Source organism: Aricia agestis, chromosome 1, assembly GCF_905147365.1.
Source record: "Aricia agestis chromosome 1, ilAriAges1.1, whole genome shotgun sequence".
Lineage (NCBI taxonomy): Eukaryota > Metazoa > Arthropoda > Insecta > Lepidoptera > Lycaenidae > Aricia > Aricia agestis.
Window position 1 is genome coordinate 1795036 of NC_056406.1, and position 23258 is coordinate 1818293.

A 23258-nucleotide genomic window follows, 5' to 3' on the forward strand; every position below is an offset into this window, starting at 1 on the left:
GTATTATCACTTATTTTTGTTACACACTGTATAAATACGAATAAAATGATATTTTCTAAAAATGATTCCTAGCTAGATCGATTTATCGCCCCCGAAACCCACTATATACTTACTAAATTTCATGAAACTCGTTGGAGCCGATTCCGAGATTCCAATTATGAATTGCTCGTTTAAAGATATAAGATTTTTAAGATTATTACGTAACTGCAACTTGTTTAAGTGGCTTATACAGTATGCCGCGCCGTACAGTCAAAAATATTTTAAGAAACAAAGAAAAATATACCTAGGCTTTGGAATTAAACTCCATTTTCACTAAAAGAAATTAATAATAACAAAGTAATATCAACGTATCCGTCGCGTTGCCAAAACATTGATTACATAGGCATATAGCTGATATAGCGTACTGAGAGCGCAAATTAGATAAGTATTTAGCCAAAAATATCTAATCTCCCAAAAGCCTGGATGTAACGTGATATTGTGAATAATGTGTCTGATCACATTACCCCTCCCCAGGCTGGGTAAGGGGGACGTGACGTCATCGGGGGGTGACTCACGCTGAAAACGGGAGACCACGCTGCAGAAGAAATTGGGACATTAATGACTTATTTATTTAAATTAAGGACACCAAACAGTACATACATTAAAACCTTGTTAAACACAATAATAGTAATTTGTACCGATGCATGTACCTCAACAGGCGACACAGCATTCACGATTATAGCTCTACAAATACATAAAAATTGATTTCTTAACAAAACACAATTAGAACAATAAAATATGATTAACGATTATGAATTAAGTAAATGAAATTAAAATTTCATGCAAATTAATTATAACAGTAATAATAAGCTACATTTCATAATAATAAATAACATAAAACTACGACAATACATTTAAATCTTAACTAAGACCAGTTTAAATAAAATAAAATTAGAAAATACAAACACAATTTTAAAACGAGATCAAATGGGCCATATCAGTAAAATTATTAAAAATGTTAGACAATATTGATAAATTTTTGTTAACAATAATTAATAAATTATTATTATTACTTATTTTACTTATATACGTTAGAACTAAGACTCATTTTTAGATTACAAGTCTTAGTTCCCACGTTTATATTTTATAATTTCATGCTAGGTTAATAAAAAAGAAGAGAAGAGAGAAGAAGGAGAGCTGGTACTCTTTTAAATGTCTGTCTACCTGTCTAATGCCCTAACGCTAAAACTGCTAAACCCATAATCGTTTATTTATTTATTTTATTATTATGTTGTAAACAATTCGAGTCTCGGCTATTAGCCGGATAAAAGATTCAGGTACGGGCTAATGCCAAGTAACCTGATTCTTAAGCACAGTTATGATTGTGATGAGGTGAAAGATTTATTTTATTATTATGTTGTAAACAATTCGAGTCTCGGCTATTAGCCGGATAAAAGATTCAGGTACGGGCTAATGCCAAGTAACCTGATTCTTAAGCACAGTTATGATTGTGATGAGGTGAAAGATGACGACGGGTTAAGAAATCGACGAACTATAGAGCATGTATCAATGACAATGGCTTTTTGCATTGGTATGTATGAATTTTTATGTAAATCTATTGTTTTCAGGGCAGAATGTAGAGTTTTAGGGATGACGCCGGTTGAGGATATGATAACAGGTACAATTTTAACAGTATTTTGACGCCACATTTGCTTAATTTCGTCTGCGAGGGGAATGTATTTTTGTATTTTTTCAGTATGCTTTTGTTTTAGGTTATTGGTGTTGGGGACGGCGATATCTATAAGGAATGTAGTCTTTTCAGATTTTATTGTGAGAGCTATGTCTGGCCTATTGCTGAGGATGGTTCGATCTGTGACAATGTCGCGATCCCAGTAAAGTTTAACAGAGCTGTTTTCAAGGATATTACTAGGTTTGTACTTATAGTATGGTGTATGTGTATCTATAAGGTTGTGTTTTATTGCTAGTAGTTGGTGTATTTGTTTGGCTACATTGTCATGACGATGTGTATATTCTTTGCTGGCTAAAGCGCTACATCCTCCAGTGATATGGTCTATGGTTTCGGTTGTTTGGTGACATAGTCTGCACTTATCGGTTTCTATATTTTCTTTTAGTATATATGTAGAGTAATTTCGTGTTTTGATTATTTGATCCTGTATTGCTATGAGAAAGCCTTCCGTTTCACTGTAAATATTACCTTTTGTTAGCCAGCTGAAGGATGCCTCTTGGTCTATGTGTTCTTGTTCTATCTGATGTGGGAACTTGCCATGGAGTGCTTTGCCTTTCCATTTTATTATTTTATCACTATCTTTTACTATTTTATGTTTTGGATCGAATTGGTTATTATTTAGTTTTAAAGGTGTACCTGAGTGGGGAATATTCATTAATGCATTGTGTAGTGGACTCGTATTGGCTTTAGTTAAAAAATAAGTTCTTAAGTTATGTATTTGATTATAGTGCAGATTTTTTATGTCTATGACTCCGCGGCCACCTAATTTTCTTTTTAGCGTAAATCGTTCGGTTGCTGAATGGATATGATGTATATTATGCTTATAACTAGCGGTTCGGGTTGCGATATTAAGAGCGTCGAGTTCTGTGTCTGTCCATTTTATAATTCCAAAAGAGTATGTCAATATTGGTACGGCGTAAGTATTAATAGCTTTGATTTTATTTCGGCCTGATAATTGGGTAGATAGTATTTTATTTAGTCTTAATTTATATTTAGATTTTAGCATATTCTTAATTTCCTTATGATTAATTGCTGTACTCTGTATATATCCTAAGTATTTATATGTGTCTTTCTCTTGCATACTGTCTATAGTGCCTTCTTGTAGTTCCAGATTATGAGGTTCCGTTTGAGTGTGCTTGCCATTGAGGACACAGTTAATCTTACATTTATCGGTCCCGAATGTCATTTTTATGTCTGTACTAAATTTTTCCGTTAGTCTCAGTAGTTGTTCCAGTTGTTGCCTATCTGTAGCATAGATTTTTATGTCGTCCATATATAGCAAGTGTGTTAGTTTAATTTTGTTTGTCTTATCTATTATATAACCGTGGCATTTATTAAGGATTTTAGTGAGAGGATTGAGAGCTAAACAAAACCATAAAGGACTGAGAGAGTCTCCTTGGAATATACCGCGTTTGATTTGGATGGGGGATGTACTGAAGGTAGTATCAATAGTTCTTAAATGAAGCTTTGTGGACCAGTTAGACATTAAATTTTGCAGGAACTGAATTAACTTACAATCGACTTTATATATTTTTAAAACATGTATTAGCCAGGAATGGGGGACACTATCAAAAGCCTTTTGATAGTCAATGTATGAGTAGTATAAGTTTTTATGGTTTTGTTTAGCGTGATTATGTACCTCAGCATCTATGATTAGCTGTTCTTTACAACCTTTAGACCCTTTAGCGCATCCTTTTTGTTCTTCTGGTATAATTGTGTTTTGTGTAATATGCGTATTAAGTTTTTGTGTTATTATGGATGTAAGCAATTTATATATGGTTGGGAGGCAAGTTATGGGACGGTATTTCGTTGGGTCAGTTGTGTTATTACTATCTTTAGGTTTTAGGTATGTGATTCCCCGTGTCAGATATGAAGGTATTGTTCGGGGATCATCTATGAATGTGTTGAAAATTTCTGCGATGTATCGGTGCGTTGCTGTGAAGTATTTTATCCAGTAGTTTTGTATTTTATCCGGTCCCGGGGCTTTCCAATTTAGGGTTTTCTTTATTGCAACGGTGACATCATTTTTGCTGATTTTAATCTCAGGCATTGGGATCAAATTTTGACATTCCTGTATTTCAGAATCAAGCCAAGAAGATTGCATGTTATGATTGACAGGTTTGGACCATAGATTTTCCCAGTAGCTTTTTACTTCATCTATATTAGGCGGTTGTGTGATTTTGAAATTTTCATAAGTGAGGTTTTGATAAAATATTTTTTGATTACTATGAAATAGGATGTTATCTTTTCTTCGCGAGTTGCTGATTTTAAGCCGCCGCAATCGTTTTGATTGGGCTTGAAGTTTTTGTTTGAAGTTATCTAGGAGGTCTAATAGTTGTGCGTTGGAGACATTTTTCGGGTTTACTTTTTGCTGCTTTCTTGGGGAGAGGTTGCCTGCGAGATATTGAGTCAATTGTCCTATTTTCTTGCGTAAATCCTTAATTCTGTTTTCAATTCTTTGTTGCCATTTTGGGTTGCTGTGATCTATTGTTTTATTTGTGTTTGTATTTTCAGGTGGTTTTTTTATTTTGTTGTGTAAAGTTGCAGCTGTCATAGCTGCACTGTATATGGCTATGTGGATTTCATCTAGGCCAGGGAACTCCTTTCCCTCTAAATATTTTGCAATTAAGTTATTGAGTACATTAACAGTTTTAATTATGTTGCGCGTTACATGAAGTTTTGGGATAATAGGTCTAAGAGTTGGGTCAGTACCAGAATATTTTATTAACATTTCTGTAAAGATGTTTTCAATTTTCTGAATTTCAGCGGAATCGGTATTAATATTTGTGTTAATTGACTCAATCGTAATGGTTTGTTCGAAGGTATCCGGAATATTTGGCGAGCTGATTGGTGGGTTTGTGGTTGTGATGGGAGAGTGATATGGGATTGCATCATTGGTGGAAGGATAACTATCTGTATGCAGCGTAGTAGATGGTGTAGTTTGTAAATCTGAATTTTGTGTTAGGTTATCTTGAGTGTCTAAATCGGAATTATTAATAATTTGGGCAACAGCTGCTTTTATTTTATTTCTATTTGGAAGTGATATTCTATTATTGCGATGAATGACTCGAATCTGGTCTGCTAGCCTTTGTTCGGATATATGACTTAATTCTGGGAAAACTTCAATAAATTTTTTATGCAGTGATGGTCTGAAAGCGGTGAGGTTTGATTCACATGATGTAATGATATAGTAGCAACGGAGAAGTTCTTTGTTGATATGATCAGTCCACTTCATCCGTTGTCTACTTTTTCCAGCAAGAGTGGTTGGAGGAAGCATGTCCTGCAAAACACTTCTTGCCGGTGTAATGTTGAGTTGTGGTTGAATGGCGATATTGTGGTCTACGGGATTTTGGTGAGTATTTTGTAAAGTACTCGTAGAAGGAGTGCTGTCAGAGATGGGCATAGGATCATAAGCTATTGCTTCCTGTGTAACACCATCTGACATTAATGATAAAGATGTGGACCGTGATGAAGATGAAGTGTTGAGAATGTACGACTGCGGTGACAAATGAGGCGATGGAAATAAGTTGACGGATGAGGTAGGTGATGATGGACACGAGTGTGTGTTGCTCGTTGTTAGAATAATGTTATCTGCAGCAGCATATGACTGGACAGAATTAAGCGATACGGTGCCCCCCCCAGAATACGTGGGGCTGCCCGGACCCGAAGGCACGGGGCGGGATTCTCCATTGCTGTTCGCGCCGGTACCCGCCTGGGGTAGTATTTTTCTATTACGTAGTCGCATTTTATTCCTTAATTTTATTAAAACATAGAAATATAAGAAGAGCTAACAAAAAAATGGAAAGATAGTAGGAGAAGAAACAAAGGTGATGAAAATTAGACAAACCAAAAACAAAAACGATGCAAAAATCAAGAACTGACATATAAAAAGGTGATGAAAAGATAGAAACGAGAAAGAAAGAACCGATGATCAGCCACGTGAGTACCTCACCCCGAAGAGAGTAGGGTGGCGCACCCAAGTGTTGCCCGGGGACACCAACTAGGAGGGACCGGCTTCACCCCCTTATTATTATTATTATTATTATTATTATTATTATTATTATTATCAGCCTACAGTGTCCCACTGCTGGGCAAAGGCCTCCCCTCTCTCTTTCCAAAGTTCACGATCCTGTGAAGTTGTTGGCCACTCTTTATCAAACGCATCTAGTTCGTCGCGCCACCTTTTCTTGGGTCGGCCTCTGTTACGCCGACCATTCGGTAGCCACTCCGAAACTAGACGCGCCCACCTGTCCGGGTGCATACGGGAAACGTGCCCTGCCCAGCTCCACTTAAGGCTAGCTGCCTTTCTGCCTACGTCAACGAGCTTCGTTTGGGAACGCAGGGTGGTATTCCGGACGCGGTCAGTCCTTTTTATACCTAGAATGCTGCGTTCCATGGCTCGTTGGCAAACTCCGAGTCGGGACTTCTGTGAAGCTGTCAAAGACCAGGACTGGGCACCGTAGGTCAGAATAGGCAAGATACACATGTCCACGAGTTTACGTTTTAGGCATATTGGTAGGTCCCCTTTCATCAGATGTTTCATTGACCAAAAGCTCCTCCATGCCTTCTCAACACGTTGGTCTATTTCTTTGTCTTGCCTGTTATAAAAAGATATTAGTTGGCCTAGATAAACGTACTCGTCGACATAGTGTATCTCCTCCCCATCCACTTTGACTCTACGTTTCGTGCTATTTGACATGAGCTTGGTCTTTGTTCGATTCATTTGAAGTCCCGCCTCGAGGCTCGCCATGCTGAGGTCGTCTAGCATTGATTGTAGGGTTTGAGCTGAAGTGGCAAACAGAACTATGTCACTATTATTATTATTATATGTTTTTAAACCGGTTTCGATGGGTTCAAACTTTATACATCATTGTAGTCCTAGCAAAAGACATAGGATTGTTTTTCTTTTTATCCCAGAAAAAGATTCAGATCTTGGGTTATAAATTAATTTCGGCGTATATAGTAAATTCGTAAGCATTTATATTATGTATTTGCGTGTAAAATGTAACAATTATGATATTATACTGTGCACTTTAAAACTTTCTTTTAAAGTGCAAAATTTTCTTGACGTGGGAGAGCCATGCTTCGGCACGAATGGGCCGGCTCGACCGGAGAAATACTACGGGCCCACAGAAAACCAGCGTGAAGCTTGCGCTGTGTTCCGCCGAGTGAGTGAGTTTACCGGAAGCCCAATTCCCTACCCTTTTCCCTTCCCTACCCTCTCCTATTTCCTTCCCTACCCTCCCCTATTCCCTTCCCTACCCTCCCCTATTACCCTATCCCCTCTTAAATAGGCCAGCAACGCACCTGCAACTCTTCTGATGCTGCGAGTGTCCATGGGCGACGGAAGTTGCTTTCCATCAGGTGACCCGTTTGCTCGTTTGCCCCTTATTTTATTTTAAAAATATCTATGGACGCTTCACACAACGTTAGTCTGGCCCCGTGGCAAGTACCTGAAGGACTTGTGTTACAGATACCAGACAACGGAAATATATTTAATACTTTTATACTATACATATATTTAAGATTTTTATTTTATTATACACATATTTAATACACATCCATGACCCAGGAACTTTGAAAACTTTTTGTTCAGTTGGCGGGATTCGAACCCCCGGCTTGAGCTACCAACGCACTCACCACTGAGCCACAGAGGTCGTCAAAATTAAAAATAATAATAAAAAAATTAAATAATGCATAGATTCTTTTGATGCATTTAAAAATAAAATAATAAATGTAAGAATGTGTTAAACATTATTTTATTAAGAGGAGTCCACACCGCCGTTTTTCCATACAAACGCTGTCCCCTGTTTCCTCCCTGGATAATGCCGGTAGAGTTATGATTTTTTTTCTGAATATCTATGGCCACTATTAGCGTGTCCCTATGTTTTCTTTTTTTTTCATAATTTTATTATTAAAAAAGATAAGAACGTCCAAAAACCCAAAAAAATGGCAAGATTTTCCTGTGTTCAAACACCCAGAAAACAAAACTGGCTAAAATATACAAAAAAATAAAACATAGGAACACGCTAATAGTAAGCCTTGCTTTAATTTTTAATGAAAAAGTACTTAAATCGGTTAAGTTTTGGAGAAGGAATCAGCGGACAACGAATCGAAGATTTTCTGTTCTTTTATTAGAACTTTTGTCGTTTTGTCTCTGTCGCGCTCTGTGATGGGAGACTTGAGATTGGTGAGACAGCAATACATTTTCAAATACCTATTTTCAATTTCTCTCGCCGCTGGTGTATCCTCTTAAACATTAGTTTTGTTTTCACCTTTCTAGTTACACTCTCATTGTCAGAATATTGAGTGAAAGCATAACACGTATAAATAACAGCATACGAATTTAGAACTGTAGAATTGTTACGACTTCCGACTCTTAAGTTTTATCTCAGCACATAGATTACAGACACCAAAAGACACGTCTTATTGGCGACCTATTTAAAACTCTACCTTCTTAGTTATTTCCGGTAGTCCATTCCTGTAAAAGTTAGGTTAGGTTATTTAGACTTTTGTACTCCAGACAATTTAAGTAACTTTAATTCCTTGTGTTGTTTTTATAATATGAATTTATTGTAATGAGTTAGTTTTCTACTACTCGATCGGCGATCCATTGACCTTATGGGAGTCCTTAGTTATGCATTATTCAAATTACACATTCATTTTGGATCTCGACAGAGAAGCAAAGGATTTTTGGCTAAGGCCTAAGAACAGTTATTAAGCCTCTATTGCGATTGTCTAGGCCCTAGGGGGGCCGTTATCTAAACCTATATTATGATAATAATTACTGAAATTTATCCGCGATGTTCAGCACGCTTGGACACCGTGGTCTGTGAGTCAGCCGGCGTCGGCGAGCGACGAATTTCGGTAAATCAATATTCGGGAGGGTAGGGCTTCGCGTATAATAATATAATAATGTCACGTTCGCGTAATATATTATCCTAATGATACAATTATAATGTTTACCAACGTGTAGAGAAAGTATTTAAAGAGTAATTAACTAATGTACATATAACATAATGTTTAGATAAGCCTTGGATGTATGTTAGGACTAGAGAGTTGTCAAAATGTAACATTTTTCTCCCTTTCTGTTGTTTTCTTTTCTTCAAACAAACAACAGTTCATCTCACACCTGATGGAAAGGGACTTTGGTTGCCCATATGGTACCACCGACATTCAACGAAATTTTAAGTTTGTTGCCGGCCTCTTATAAGATTGTAAGTTGTAAAAGAATACTGCAAGAAAGTCAAATAAGTTCACTAGCAATTAGGCATCTGAAAAGCGTATAAATTATACCAACTTTAGTTAAATGAATGTATCTCGATTCCTTTTCAGCTAACTACGTACTATCAGGGAAGTTGATACAAAGGCATATGGGGGACCTATGTAATTTGGTCGTGTTACATCAAACCAAGCCGACAGATCACAAATCACCATTATATTTAAATACTCTGATACGTAGGTATGACAACTACCTATGAAATAATAATCCAGAGAAGTTGAATAATGTTTCAAGATGGTGGATGGTCGTGTTATGTCAAGCCCCGCTGACAGACCACGAATAACTTGACATAGACCCACGCTGGACCGCCTGCCCTTTACCTATATGAATCAACTTGTCTGATGGTAACACAATCTAATACACTTTGTTTCTGCTGTCGGTATTTGGGGTATGGTATGAATAATGGAGGTCACCTGGAGGTAGCGGCGACTACCTAGGTCGTTCGCCTCGGCCTGAAGCCAGCGAATTTTAGGTCACATAGGAAAAACTACCCTGTGCCAAATTCCTCGTTTATTGTTTTGTCACCAAATATTTTTCTTTAGGCTTAAGATTGTATTTAGTATTTACATTATTTAGGATACAAAAATAATATTATGCTCGCCAAAGTTAGGTACATGCTTACCTACAGGCTGCAGCTGTCAGCTGATGACCAACGTAAAGGTATAGAACTAGTAACAAGGCCAAAGTCATATTAACTGTAAAGTATCAAAAAATAACATAATATTTTTTGTTGGTGTCCCAGTGTCCTCACCTAAGTCGTTTGTCAAATTATAAAGCCTTCACTTTTGTAAATGGGAAGAACAGGGATGAAATAGTTTTCAAGCTATGATTAACTTTTATCCAAAGTCTAACCTAGCCACAAGGGTGTTTGAGAACTCGGATCCGGTGCGACTGCGAATGCAGCCTTATGGCCGGTTACCGTCCAATCCAGTGATCCAACCCAGCTCTGGATTAGTACTGGAATAATAATAATAATATATATATAAACGGATTGTGGAATGCAATCCAGCAGAAATGGATAGGATCACTGCAGGATTAAATAAACCGGCCATTGAGCTTAACCGTTAGCTTTGCTCGTAACCCAGATGGTTGTAAGTTCTGTACAACTACGCCGTATTGAATGTAATAAATATTACTCACTTTTACTTGTAAGTATTGTATGTAGGCTGAAATTTAATACTGGCGAATACATACACACTATATACGTCGAGTTTGGCCCCAATATTCACGGATTTCATCTCCAAACATGGAAACCTACTGCTTAAAGTACTAAATGATCAAATTCAGACCTTATACGTGAAGTAATAAAACTTAATATTGCATCAAAACAACAGTATTATGGGTCTTTTACCCCATTGTATGAATATAATGGAGCTTTAGCGCTGGAGTACTAAAAGGGCGTTTGAATAGCGCCTACCGCTTATTGTTTGTAGAATAATGCCTATGCCCTAATACTGTCAGAAACTTGACAACATGGTCTTATGTACCTACATCGTTTTTAACATGATATTGTCATGAATATTCCTGGATTAAGTAGGTACTTATCTAACATAAATTTTCTAAGTACTGTAATAATAATATAGAGAACTGTCTATATTTCATCATAGTAACTAGCCTTCATATTCTATAGCGTGATATTAGATATACTTATAAATTATAAAGTAAGTTATGTATAACCTTGAGTTACATAATATTCAAATGTTTAAAAACTGTTTATATAAAACTATTTAAAACACGTATGTTTTGCAATGACCTATTGTTATGCAGCATCTCATTCTAAGTTCTTAATCAAAATATGCGGTCGGTTTCACGGTTAAAACTAAAATTAACTGTGATGAACACTCATCGCTTGACTCACTTAACCACAATGAACTAATTAAGTACTTATTTTTACGATGAAACCAAAAGTATGGATGGTAGAGACTAGAGAAAAAGATTCTCAGCTCTATAGAGCCAAATGCGTATCTACTGACTTTGGCAGTCTATGATGTAAATTGTATGATTATTGATTCGTATGTTTGTTTCACCGTAATTAATAATATTCACATTACAATAATAATATTGTAATGCCATACCTACATATACCTAATGCACATTGAGGGTCATCATTTTAGGGGAGAGCAGCTCAAAAGAATAGGTTCTTTCCTTTTGCTTTACAATAAGGCCAATGTTCTGAATTCTAATCTGAGCTAAATAAGAATTCTGACCGTCGCATCTCAATACATTTTGGAAAATCTCTTATATGTTAGAAAGTTCAATACCAATGTTCAGACTAGCCAAAGTAAGCAAATCCTTTAAAGGCCAATGTATACGCCTATACAATAAAATCCCAGAAAATGTTCAAAATCTTCCTTTAGACAAATTTAAAAAAGCAGTTAAAGAACGTTTGTGTGCTAAAGCGTATTATAAAGTCAATAATTTCATCGAGGACAGCACACCTTGGGAATAGGGTGGCTCCATGCAGGTTACTTTTCTTTTATTTTTGTTTTTTTTTTTTTTTTTTTTTTATGAAATAAGGGGGCAAACGGGTCACCTGATGGAAAGCAACTTCCGTCGCCCATGGACACTCGCAGCATCAGCTGCAGGTGCGTTGCCGGCCTTTTAAGAGGGAATAGGGTAATAGGGGAGTTAGGGAAGGGAAGGGAAGGGAATAGGGGAGGGTAGGGAAGGGAATAGGGTAGGGGATTGGGCCTCCGGTAAACTCACTCACTCGGCGAAACACAGCGCAAGCGCTGTTTCACGCCGGTTTTCTGTGAGAACGTGGTATTTCTCCGGTCGAGCCGGCCCATTCGTGCCGAAGCATGGCTCTCCCACGTATAAAATTACATAGCTGTAAGTCATAACATTATAATTTTCCATTTTTTTAGTAAAAGATGGCCCCGTGCGAGTTTCTTACGCCCGCGCCGGTTCTTCTCGGCGGGGTAGATCCCGAACCGGTGGTAGGCAACGTAGTTTCTTCGTTCGACTTTCAAAAAGTGTATCATGATACCCATTTTGAATAAAAAGATATTTTATTTTTATTTTATTTATTTAAATCCTTCATTACGAATTTATTGACAGTTTAAAATCGGATCATGAATTTAGACGCTGATAAAAAATTATACTGTGTCATAATATTATATTTTATGAAATACCAAAATCATCAGTACTTAAGTAATCCTTCTGACTTCGCATCTGATGTGCACTGACGGAATTCGGCCGTTTAGAAACATGGCCGGCTTTCATCCAATAGTTAGTTCCAAACGAACGTAATATTTTAAATACGTTTTTGGAGTGTTGTTCGGCCATTTGGCTGTATGCTGTATAGATTTACTGTCAATCCTCACTATTTTCTTAAGAATTCTTGTAGATGCCGCTGCAGCAGGTTTAACAGTGCCGGTTTTAGCACTACCAGTACCCTGGGTCGCCGAAGAAATCTCGCCCGCAAAGGCACCCTGGGCTGTCGCATCGACCCCCCCCCCTCCCCTCCTAACGCCGCTACTAGCTACTAAGTAGCATTTGAATGAAAAACATATAATACAGCCCTCGGTGTAGGCTTATTCTAAGAACAAGTATTACCTAGTAGACCGACCTTGACACAATGCGTTTTCCTCACGATAACCAAATATAGTATGTGGTTTAGCAAACAACATACAGGTTATGTGTATTTGAATACTAATTGAATTATATTGTATTTTCAATTGAGAATTTATAGCAAACCTTACCCTATAGTTCCATCTGCTAGGGCCAATGCTCAAGCGTTAATGATAGTAAGATTGTGCTCGTTTAGTATAATATATTGAAAAGTGAAAAACTATAAGAGCCAGATATTATATTGATCAATGCGCTTGGGCAGTGCCGTAAATAGTGCAGTGCCACCGGTGCCCAGGCACAGGGCGTAGACTCTGGGGGGCGCAAAAATGGCCAAACCAGGCAGGAGTATTATTTTTGCGGTTTGCTCCCGATTAGTTCCCGCTGCGCCCCTAGAGCACGATTCCAACAGTAAAATAGACCTATACATTGTTTTGGGTAATATAATCTCTAAAAAAGCAAGGGCGCAGTTGTAAAAGCTCGCACAGGGCGCAAAAAAGACTGTTTACGGCACTGCTCTTGGATATGGATTAATAATGATGGGTTGGCCTCTACTTTCGAGTTCCGACGCCACGTCTCTACCACTTTTTTTAAACTTATAAAATCAAGTTGGCAAGTGTTCATTTTTCAGGTAAGTACCTACTTAATTTATCACCCGGTCCCTTCCTTCAGCCTCCTGAGACTTGACCACTACTTTCCAGCTTACCTTCAGATGTCTCTAGACAAAATATATGGAAAATAAAATCCTTGAGCGATTGAACCTATGAATAAACACGTAAATTTAATAAATCAATCCAGAAATAGTGCGTGAGTCGTTGCTACACTGAACGATGTATGAACAAAAGAACCAAACGCCACCCTTCTGTAACCCTTCCAAACAAAACTAATTTCGGTGTTAAAAATAATTATGCAGTAATCTCTCCTTATGCAGACATCCATACATCGATACATCGGTACGCCATTTTCGTCAGGAATTTTAGGTATACTTATGAGATTAAACGCTAGAATGGCTTGCAGGCTGACTCGCATGGCGCGGCGCGGCGATAAGGCTACCGCGTGAAGTTGGCTGCAAGTGCGCCGGACCAATGGACTCGCGCGAACTGCACGGCGCGGAGGCGAAGCTGTCCTCAAAAAACCTCTCCCATCCAGCCTCTGGTCATATCTCCGAGTAGTGCGGTGTGAGAGCCACGTGTTAGTGTTTAAGTAATTTATTAAATTTTATATAACAAAATGAGGGAAATCGTACACATTCAGGCCGGCCAATGCGGCAACCAGATCGGAGCTAAAGTAAGTTTTTATTTTTATTTTTGTATTACAATAGTACTTAAAAGGAGTCCACACCGCCCTTTTTTCCATACAAACGTTGTCCCCTGTTTCCTCCCTGGATAATGCTAGTAGAGCTATAAATTTTTTCCTGAATATCTACGGCCACTAATACAATGTCCCTATGTTTTCTTTTTTTTTCATAATTTAAATATTAAATAAGATATGAACGTTCAAAAACCCAAAAAAATGGCCAGATTTTCCGCTGTGTTCACACATCCAGAAAACAGATTTGGCTAGATTATACAAAAAAAAATAAAACATAGGAACACAGGTCAAGCCTTTCTTTAATCTTTAATGAAAAAAGTACTTAAATCGGTTAAGTTTTGGAGAAGGAATCAGGGGACAACGAATCGTTGATTTTCTGCAGTTGTCTCTATCGCGTTCTGCGGTATAGGCTTGAGGTAAGGGAGACAGCTATAGATATTACACGTACTTTTTTTCATTTCTCTAGCCCCTGGTGTATCCTCTTAATTTAAGTTACATAGCGCCGTATGACGCGGCACGACGCCGGCTCTAACGGTATTTGTATGTAATTCGCTATGACAGATTAGCTATTACATATTCTAGGAATGTGGAATGTGAATGCCTTTACATTTTATTCAAAGACGAGCAACTTCAATTTTTTTTTAACTTATTTGTTCCTTACTGCATTCCACCGTCCTCTTTGTTTTGTATTTAACTAGAAATGACGTAAGGGTGAAAATGGGATTTATTACCGGCTGTCAAAACACCGGCTCTAGGGATGTGCCTCAGTCGCAGCATGCGCGGATAAAACCACAACAAAAAAGTTATTTCTTAAATTGCCAATACGTTTACCCCATCCGGTAATATTTTATTACATAATGCGTGTGGATAATGGGGTTTGGGACAACTTTTCAGGAAATTACTTTTAATTAAATTATGGAGGCTTTTATACAAATTATTGGTTCTTCACGCCTTTTACACAGTAAAATATCCTAGGGTTTTTATTTTTAGAATAGGAACTCTACAATCTGGTTACAACTGTAGCTTGTATTTCTTTCCATAGTAATGTCGCATTAGTCATTAGTCATTAATCATTATGCATAGCAACGAAAATATAAAATAGCGGTAACAACAAAATCCGCAAACTCTACATTTGACACAATTAAAACGGGACACGCTCATTACAATATAACAACAATAAATAAGTTGTCATTTCCGCAAACACGGCAAGCGATAAAAAGTTGTGTTCTGGCTGCTGACTGCTGTGGTATGCTAATGACTGAGCAGCAGACCATGGCCGACTGCAGTCCGCAGTAATGCGGCTCTAATAACGAGAAAAACGGTTACATAAAGTAGTTTTTTACCATTTAGTCTAGCCTCTAAATTATTGAGAAGAAACTACACTTACTAAGTAGTTGTTCTTAGCATTTCGGATTTCATAAATTTTAAGGCAATGATGACAAACATTTACAAGTAAGTCTCTACATTTTTAGGACTGACTCTTGATAGTGGTATTTTTTGTTTTAATTTATATCATAAATAATCCTAAATTACTTAAATAGCATAGGTAGATTACCTAAGTACCTATAATAATAATAATTAGTATGTACGGTAGGAGGTCCCACGACAGTTGCCATACTCTGTTGGCTCGTAACCGTTTTCGAACGCGGGTGAAACTGGTTAATTATATGCAATTAGTGATTATCGAAGTCCGTTAATTGGCAACACTATTTAATTGGACCGACTTTCTTCAATCAACTAGGTTTATCACTTTTTCATTGCGGTACGTTCACCAAAGTATCGATGAAAGTAATGTATTTGGGGACGTTACGTAAATGTACGCTCACTATCACGAATTTGACTATCACTTGACATTTCATCAAAGCGATGTTACTCAAATGGAATTCAAATTCATAAAATATTTTACATTGTAATCCTTGTTATGCATATCAAATTCAATGTTGTCTTGGAATCTTCTAAAATATTTAATGCCATGTTATGATATACTATTAAATTATAACGATGCAGGTGGGGAACTCTAATAAAATTTATCGAGTAATAAAGTGTACATGACATAACCTTCATAAAGTAGGTATGTTGATTGCAATAATGCAAAATAAAATAAATCGATAATGAGGTCATGAGAAATGAGCTGGTGACATCACTATTGACTGTCATCAGTTGGCTGTTCTAATTTTAAAAATTTAAATATTTTCTTTAAGTATTATAATATAATATTTTAATATAATATATTGCTTACCTCACAATCAGCTTCATTTAACAAAATATGTAGAGTTTCTGAAGAAATCTGAATGTATTTGCAGTTAAGATTTAATTTTATAGTTAGAGCTAAAGTTAGATAAAATATATTCATTTTATTATTTCCTTTTACAATTTTATTTTCACTTTTAATGTACAATTTATGATTTCTATGTACGTTCTATCTTAAATTATTAAAGGAAACAAAAAATATTTTCTTATATTTTGGTCAACTTTATGAGCCTTTACGTCAGTTATAAAGTTTAATGCTTAGTTAAGCTAACTGGTTGTCCTTAACCTCTAGTAGCGATGATGTCATAGACAATAAATAATTTCCAGTATGATTTAACAAATAATTTTATAAATCAGCAACACTGTGTATAACTTCGAAAAAGTTAAAAAAAATGTTTACTTAGTTTTTTTAATAGTACTTAACTAATTAATGGTTAGGTTTTACATAGAGCTTTCCGTTTTCCATTTAGATTTGAATCTACGTGATGAGTACTGAATGATTCATGTTTACGTTGCACTGTGACTAGACGCGTTGGAATTTAGTGCATGTAGCTTCATACCTACTTATATCTACAAAATACAACGTTTATACCTTAGATAAATCTACATTTTAAGGCGCATTTACGCCAACCTAGATTATAGCATGTACGAATTATTTCTATATGATTAATTCATTATTGATTATAGCACAGAATAGATAATAGTACAAGTAATTATAGTTGAATTAGTTTTTAGGGTTCCGTACCCAAAGGGTAAAAACGGGACCCTATTACTATCCGTCCGTCTGTCCGTCTGTCTCCAGGCTATAACTCAAGAACCGCTATAGCTAGAGAGAGAGATTGTGTATATCTGTTGCCGCTATAACAACAAATAGTAAATACTAAAAACAAAATAAAATTAATATTTAAGGGGGGCTCTCATACAAACGTGATTTTTTGGCCTTTTTTGCTCTATATCTATAATGACAACAGATACTTGAATTTTTCTCAAAGTCCTTAATTATATGTGTACTTTAATATTTAATAATAATATTAAAATAAAATAAAAAATTAAGGGGACCTCCCATACAAAAAACACAAAATTTGGCCTAATTTTGCTCTTTAATCCGACTTGCACTTGGCCGATTATTTTATTATTATTATTATTAAATTATGACATTATTTTTTTACCTAAGTTTCTGTACTTACATATTGTTATTGTATATACATATTTTCTTCTGAATAGTGTACCTCATTATCTCAATATTGTTTAAGACTTTACCTAGTTAGTCAATAGTCATGTTTATAATACTTTATAATAAATACGTACAGGTCAACAAGTACGACAATTCTTAAATCATATGTTTTAGAAACAAATGAAACAATTTTCATTTCTTTTCATTTCCATTCCATTTCCATTCCTTCGTATTTACTAAATACTAAAGCATGCCCCAGACTGGCGCATGTAAGCCAAAATCGGAATTATTTTTCATCTTTCGTAGAAGCAGAAGCAATCTCCATCATAATGCATTTCGTTGAAAAAAAACTTTTAATATAATTTGAATATTTAACTTTTAATAAATGTTGGCCCACATTTGTTTTGCCTTAAAACATGTCAACGCAGCCACCCGTGACCCGTGATGTCGGTCGCCACGGACAATTTAACCACATCACTGTCGAAACGATGCAGATCACAATTTCAGACATCACATCACCTAAATTCTATGCAGTTTAATAAATTGACAGACGGCTGATGTAAAAGATCTCGGTATAGTCTTGATTCAATTAAAAAAATGCAGGAATATAGAGCTCTGAGCTACAGCCGCAGGCTGCTCTACCGTCCAATATCGATACTAGCTAGTAAAACACAAAACGCGTGTTAAATGCACTAAACGCTGAGGATTAAGGCCCATTATACAGTGCCCATTGTATCCAGAAGCTATAATTTTCGCGCAAATTCGCGGTTTCTGGACGTATTCATGGATTCTCATCGATCCAATATTAGCAATATAATAACAAAACGCTTAATCTTATCTGGCTGCGAAGTCGCGGGTTCGACGACCCACCGGTCGACGGCTTCGGTTAAAAATAACCGCGTTACCATACCGCACTGTTATCTCTAACCGTTACCATCTGGATTGCTTACCATCTCCTCACTTAAACCATCAAGAGCTGAACTTGAAAGCTTTAACAGGACTCAATACAAGCATAAATCAATTTAACAATCATAATATAATTTATCTTACGTGTAAGTTTCCTATAACAAGGATGTGTTCCTATTCTACCGAGACTCAAGCGGGGATCCGCGTATCTCCTGGAATTTTGGAAGCCAATCAAAAATTCTGTTTTTTGATAGATTTCGAAAATTGGCTTTCCTGTGCTATAATCTTGAAGAACCTTTCTGCATTGTAAGTCCATCTGCTTCATACTGCTTCTCCTTTGCTTATTCCACCTGTCTAACCATAGAAAAACTTAATTTCTTTGTAAATGTTGCATCCCTTCTGGCTTCGGTCATGATGAGAATAACGCTCTAGTAAGCCCCCTTTTAGCCCACTGCGGCTAGTATTACAATTTACATGTAGGTAGTATGTAATATCAGCTAAACCCTAAAAGCCTATTCCTGCGGCCTGCCTGTCGCGTGCGGACGAAGCCAGTCACGCCACGGTATCTGGGGTAACGGAAACACGAATTGTACAAATTACATGCCATAACATTTTGAATGGCAAAACTCATGCGAGCCACCCAGTACTTTCGAATTACGTCTGCCTTTTTCTGCGTGTTATATGCAAAAATTGACAACAGAATAATGGATTTTCCATCAGAGCACGCAAAATAGTCTTAAAAGAGAAGGGTGAGCAAGAGTTTTAGATAGCGTATTGTAATTTGTAACGTAGTTATTTTGCAAGGAAAGATTAATCGAATGGCTATTTTGATAGTTTTCATTTATTATAATTGAGATTCAATAATCGTTAATATTGCTGTTTTATGTATTTTGGCTTACCCTTACTATCAACAGCGACACTACCGGTAAACACGAATTAATATTATAATATATTAATTCCTTCAATTATAAATTATCACAAACAATATCTAGGTATTTCAAATTGAGTGTAAGTACGAGACCTACATCAGTCCGTAGAGAGTTTTCACTCAAAGCACTGCATTGTGTATTTGTGTACGTTCGCACACTTTCATCAGTCTGGGACCTTTCACTTATTACTGTTATGAATCCTATGATTGAACAGTAATGGACGTTCGGTAATAACATCTGTTGGAACCTCTCGCAAAAATGAAAGACAGCTTATTGTAGACGAAATAAAAGGAGAAATTCGAAACGGCGCGCGATGGAACCTACAAAATTATTGCAAAGGAGATGATTTTCCTGCCAACTATTTAAAAAGATAAGTAATGACATATTATGTTACAGGGCCACGCAAAACATTTCAAAGTCATAACAGAAAATACTAAATTCATTAAAGACACAAATAAGGTCCTTATTAATCAGATTTCGTGGTTTCAAATTATCGCAGATTTTTACTTACAAATATTTTTAAATCTAGGAATAAATACTTTTATGATGGTAATTAAGCTAGGTATTAACTTATTTTAACATCGTTAGTCATATAATTAAGGTCACAACTTAAGCACTAAGGATATCTGAATCTGAAATTTTAATGCCAGTTGTGTGATTTTACTGAGTACCTAACATTTAAAATATATTTTTGTAGCGTGTTGATAATATATTATAAATGTAAAAACTGTAAGTACACGTATTGAATTTAATTTGTACTTAAATAAGTAAATATTTGCTACAGAAACAAAGAACGTCCGATGTCGTGATAAAAAGAAATTAAGATTCGATGAAAGATATTCTTTTCAGATATTTGTTTATTTAATTAATAAACAGAAAAAGTCCAGACGTTTGACATTATTTGACCCCGTGAAAATTAGTAATTTTAATTCAGAGGAAAATTCTGGAGATGATAAAATATTTTTTGACGTGCTGACGAGAAATACGTTTACGGTGATTAGCATGAAAAAGTGCGTGTTCCAAGTATAAATCATTTGTACATATAAGGCCGTGTAGGTACCGCCTACTGCCATGACATCATGGCCCACGTAATATGAATTTTAATGCTCGGTCGCCGAGAGACCACATCCAAGGATTTTTTATTTAACATAAACAGTATGATTCAATTTTACTGTGTACCATGACACAAATCGAAAATTGTACTTACGTAATAGGTCCATCTATGGATCAACAGGTTTCTCAGACATATTGTCCTCTTTAATTCTCTCAGCATAACAGACTGGTTCATACATTCGAATTTGATTTAAATTGAAGTTGATCGTCTTTGATTTTTAAGCTATTGCATAGATTTTTAAATAAAAAAAGTTCATATCACTATAGTTATCAGGTTTTATCACGTACAACATGACAAACCTAATAACCAATAAGCTCTTTGACCTTAAAATTTTTGACATTCAGCATCAATTCCCATTGTGTTGTTGCCACAAGCCGAGATGACATCAGTTTTCCAATTATTTAATCGTCCGAAACGTTCTTGATTTAAAAACAAATTATGTTACCGCCAAGGTGAAACCGCTCCGACCATATGGCGCGTTGAGTCACAAAAGAGATTCGATAAGTGACTGGAAATGCTAATTAGTTTTGCACAATACATTCACCGACTAATATGGTAAACTCTGGAGATAAACTCAATGAGCGCGTGGGCGGCGCCCGTCGCCAAGGCGACATTGTCTGCGGTCTGTGCCATGTACCGTCGCTTGCGTAATTGACTGTGAATTGTGGTTATTAAAGGCGTATGCATCCTGTACCCTGCAATGGTTCATTGAGTTCTATAGCTGGACACTCCGTCATTTATGAATAGGTTCCTCCTGTGCTATTCTTAGACGTAACCTAGCCGTTATCAGCGATTCGATCCTTTGAACATGTTTTAATGGATTGTGTTTTGCTTACAGTTCTGGGAGATCATCTCTGACGAGCACGGCATCGACCCTACCGGCGCCTACCACGGCGACTCGGACTTGCAGTTGGAGCGCATCAACGTCTACTACAATGAGGCCTCCGGCGGCAAGTACGTGCCCCGCGCCATCCTTGTCGACCTGGAGCCCGGCACCATGGACTCCGTCCGCTCCGGACCCTTCGGACAGATCTTCAGACCAGACAACTTCGTGTTCGGCCAGTCCGGCGCCGGCAACAACTGGGCCAAGGGACACTACACAGAGGGAGCCGAGCTCGTCGACTCGGTACTTGACGTAGTACGCAAAGAATCGGAATCCTGCGATTGCTTACAGGGCTTCCAACTCACACATTCCCTTGGTGGCGGTACCGGATCCGGTATGGGAACACTCCTCATCTCCAAAATCAGAGAAGAGTACCCCGACAGAATCATGAACACATACTCAGTCGTCCCCTCGCCCAAAGTATCAGACACAGTCGTAGAACCCTACAACGCGACTCTTTCAGTGCATCAACTCGTAGAGAACACAGACGAAACCTACTGTATCGACAACGAAGCCTTATATGACATCTGCTTCAGAACCCTAAAACTCTCCACTCCCACATACGGTGATCTCAACCACTTGGTCTCTCTCACTATGTCCGGTGTCACAACTTGCCTCAGGTTCCCCGGTCAGCTCAACGCCGATCTCCGTAAATTAGCCGTCAACATGGTTCCCTTCCCCCGTCTTCACTTCTTCATGCCCGGATTCGCCCCACTGACGTCCCGTGGCAGCAGACAATACCGCGCCCTCACCGTCCCTGAGCTCACCCAGCAGATGTTCGACGCCAAGAACATGATGGCCGCCTGCGACCCCCGCCACGGCCGCTACCTCACCGTCGCCGCCATCTTCCGCGGGCGCATGTCCATGAAGGAGGTCGACGAGCAGATGCTCAACATCCAGAACAAGAACTCGTCGTACTTCGTCGAATGGATCCCCAACAACGTGAAGACCGCCGTGTGCGACATCCCACCCCGAGGTCTCAAGATGGCCGCCACCTTCATCGGAAACTCCACCGCCATCCAGGAGCTGTTCAAGCGCATCTCGGAGCAGTTCACCGCTATGTTCAGGCGCAAGGCTTTCTTGCATTGGTACACCGGCGAGGGCATGGACGAGATGGAGTTCACCGAGGCCGAGAGCAACATGAACGACCTGGTGTCGGAGTACCAGCAGTACCAGGAGGCCACTGCCGACGAGGACGCGGAATTCGACGAGGAACACGAGCAGGACGTCGAAGATAACTAGACAGTCACAGTTGTACCCGCATACGACGAGTAACATAATGATTCCTACTGTATTGAAGATATGCTTTCTAACTTTTAACAGATCGCACGGCTAAATTGTCCCCGGTCATGACAAACGTGAGAACATGTAAATTAGATTCCTCGTGATTAGATCGAGTCTCACGACAAGATCTGAACTAACGTATACAATACGTGTAGATCGTCCGCGGCCATTTTTGTTATGTCGGCTTCAATAACAGATGATGTTTATTATTTAAAAACATAATTTAATGTATATAATAAAGATTTTTTATTTATTACTCTTTTTTTAATTTTTAAAATGTCGATTCTATGTTTTATCAATCATCGATCATCAGTCATCAGTCATCACAGACCAATTAGACAAAATATGGTTTTACACAATGAAAATGTATGATGATATCAAATTGACTACGAATCAATAAATCGTAAGAAACTTTGAACTATTGGCTAAGTATGACTATATTTAACAACACGAATACGTGACACCGCATCATGAACTGATAAAATTGTTAAAGATAAAGAGGTAAATAATATCATAAATATAATCATAGCATGCGTCAAAGAATAACAGTGAAATATTTTCCAAGAATTAATCGGATTTAGGAAAAATAAGTAGAAACCTGTAATCAAAGTTGCAAGTTAGATAAAAACCTTAATAATATGTCCTAAAACACAATAAGCTAGCTCTACATCTATGATGACTTCTCTAGGATGATGATGATGAAACTATATTATCATAATATTTTGATCCTTTGACAATACATATTTATGAATTATTATTATTGGAAAATAGCGAACCATGACATGGTAGAGTCCATATTATTTTGATGACGTTTTTAAAGAAATTAATA

General features: G+C 37.3%; 1 protein-coding gene across 1 annotated transcript; it reads left to right on the top strand.

Moving 5' to 3' along the window:
- The first annotated feature begins 13728 nt into the window (after nt 1–13728).
- On the top strand, nt 13729–22685 carry LOC121729128 (tubulin beta-1 chain-like). The gene is made up of 2 exons (XM_042117525.1): nt 13729–13865; nt 21101–22685. Exons 1-2 carry the CDS (start codon nt 13809–13811, stop codon nt 22385–22387), a joined length of 1344 nt encoding a protein of 447 aa, XP_041973459.1. The 5' UTR covers nt 13729–13808; the 3' UTR covers nt 22388–22685.
- Nucleotides 22686–23258: the final 573 nt, after the last annotated feature.